General features: G+C 65.0%; 1 protein-coding gene across 1 annotated transcript in view; it reads right to left on the bottom strand.

Annotated features, from left to right (window-relative positions):
- B4galnt4 (beta-1,4-N-acetyl-galactosaminyl transferase 4) overlaps window positions 1–819 on the bottom strand; it is a 16,666-nt gene extending 15,847 nt beyond the window's left edge. The window contains exons 1-2 of the mRNA XM_013033340.1: window positions 433–819; window positions 108–203 (exon numbers count right to left, since the gene is read on the bottom strand). Coding sequence (XP_012888794.1) covers window positions 108–203; window positions 433–819 — 483 coding nt within the window. The remainder of the gene's footprint in view (window positions 1–107; window positions 204–432) is intronic.
- Window positions 820–2,503: the final 1,684 nt, after the last annotated feature.

Raw genomic sequence — 2,503 nt, 5'->3', positions numbered from 1 at the left:
GCCAGGGAGGCTTTACCTCCCCCGCCCCCCCCCGCCCATCCAGGGAGGCTTTACCCCTCCCCCTCCTCCCCTTCCCCCTGCCAGCCCATCCAGGGGGCAGAGCTCACCTCCTCCCGCCATGGGGGTGTCTGATGTGTGAGGTTCAGTGGTGGGGGCCTCCCTGCCCCTCCAGGAAATAGCATGTTTGGGTCCCGCCCCTCGGACTTCAGGAGAGGAAGGGCAGCAAGGGTAAGTAGGGTCCCCGCCACACACAAGTGCAGGCAGACACAGCAAGACAACTTCACAGTCTGTCTCAGGCCGAGCACCCTCCGCACGCGTCCTCCAGGACACAGCCCACACCACCTGTGTCTGCCCGGATATGCAATGCCAGGCCAGGGTGCGGCGGCACCATGTCCGGCGTCCGTGCCATTTCTTCCACCCCTCCCTGCTTACCGCCTGCTCCTCCTCTCGACTCTCACTGGAGTCGTCCGCCCTCTGCGTGGTGGGCAGGGCCTGGGCCCCGTGGCCGTCCGTCACACTGGGCAGCTTCTCCCCGTCTGTGGGTGGCAAACGAGAGCTCTCTGAACCTTCACTGTGAGTGTCAGCGGGGGCACGGTGGGCCTGTCCCGCACAGCTGCAGCGGGGTAGCAAGGTGCTGCTGGAGCTCCGGCTTCCGGGACGGAGCAGGGCTCTGTGTGTATCTGCAGTGGCTGGGTGCCCATCTTGCCCTTCTCTCTGAGTGGCTTGCCTCAGGAAGGACTCCAGCCTTCTGGGAGCCCCCAGAGCCTTTCCCATGTGGCTCGAGTGGGACTCGAAGGTGACCGCAGGGACAGCCAGCATGGTGCTCCAGGGCCAAGCCATGCCACCTACCTGCTGCCTTGAACAAGGCAGCCCTGGCAGGGGAACCGCGCCGGTCTACCAGAGGACCCGGCACCAAGGAGGTCCTGGAGGGAGACTGTCCCCTGGACAGCACCCCTCACAGATAGGCAGAGACGTCTCCACAGCTTGCTCCCTCCCCAAGCCGGAGGCAGGGCATCTCTGTGCCCATTTCTCTCCACTTACTGGACCTTCTCCATGACCACCCCACAGCACCTTCCAGGGTCCACACCCAGGACCTGAGCCTCTAGGTGGGAAGTCTCACTCTGACCGGTTCCAGCCCCTCCTGCCTGCCCTGGCCTGGCTCCTGCCCGGTGAGACCCCCCACCGTGCTTCTCCCAGGCTCCTGATTCCAGAGCTTTTGACTAGCTGGGAGGTAAGCAAGGAACAGGCTCCTGGCCAGCTTAGCTGCTCCAGATGTCCACAGCCCAACAAGCTAAGTCCAGGTAGCTAGAGGCATTAAACTTTTCTGTAGTACAGTTCTAGGCCAGGCTGCCACCATCGCCCTGTAGACCCGAGGCTTGCCATCGGCCTCTGGTCCTCCTACCCCTGGGGCCTCTGTGTGCAGCCTGCTGGACACCACCGCGATGCTGCCTCCACCGGCCAGTCTGGAAAACCTCAATGTTCAGCTGCTTTTCAAAAGTCCCGCAGGGCTGATGGGAGCCCAGGCTGCTCTTGTCAGGGCCACTTGGCACCTTTGGCCTTCTAGGACCCAGATGCGGGGTGGGGGGGTCCAGGGTGTGGCTTCTATGCTGACACCCCTCCAGGTTCAGCTGGCTCCCTGACTTCTCAGGAAGTTGAACTGGAGGCCTGTGGCAACTGAGCAGCCCACAGAAGAGCTCCGTCCCCATCAGCTGACATGGGGTGAGGGCGGGGCTTCTTTTGAGGTAGTGTCAGGGATCTCTTGAAGATGTGGCCGGCAGTATGAGATGCCTGGGTTCAGGTAACCTATGGACCCCCTTGGGGGTGGGGACCAGCCCCAGAGCCCTGGCTGTGGAGCGGTCTAGGGTCCATGGAGAGGCCTCCAGGCATGCAAAGAGGCAGAGGGGACTCCACGGGTGGAGGCAGGAAGAGGACCGAAGCCCCTCGGGTGGAGTGGTCTAGGATGTCCTGAGTCAGTGCCCGGCTCGGGGCTCCGGGGACGGGGACACTGCCTTCCCAACACCCAGCTCAGGACACCGATTCCTCCACAAGTCGGAGGAGGCTGGCTGGGGCCTGTCCTGGCCAGGGCTCCACGCTGTCCACCCCCCTCAGTCCTGGCCAGGGCTCCACGCTGTCCATCCCCAGCTTCCCCGCTCTGGCCCTGTCTCCTCTTCTTCCAGCTGCTTCTGTCTCTGCTACCCGCCGCCGTGGGGAGCTCTCCCCGCGAATGTGTCGTCTGCACGGCGCTCCCGGCTCACGGGCAATGAGACGCGTTGTGTGTGGGCTCACCCCCGGGGCGCCCCCCTGCACGTCAGTGACCCTGGCAGCCCTGATCCCCCAGGCGCACAGGCCCTGGGGTCAGAGCGGCGCTCCCACCCGTAGGCAGGGAAACTGAGGCCCTGCGGAGCAGGCAGAGGAGGAGGCCCGGCCCCACCCCGGCCAACCACACACCGGGTCCAGGCCAGACCCCAGGGTCCGCCGGGGAGGGGTCCGCCCGGGGAGGGGT

The sequence above is a fragment of the Dipodomys ordii genome, unplaced genomic scaffold (assembly GCF_000151885.1).
Source record: "Dipodomys ordii isolate 6190 unplaced genomic scaffold, Dord_2.0 Scaffold166, whole genome shotgun sequence".
Classification (NCBI taxonomy): Eukaryota; Metazoa; Chordata; class Mammalia; order Rodentia; family Heteromyidae; genus Dipodomys; species Dipodomys ordii.
The sequence above is the reverse complement of the archived record's forward strand: the minus strand, read 5'-3'. Positions and strand labels throughout refer to the sequence as shown.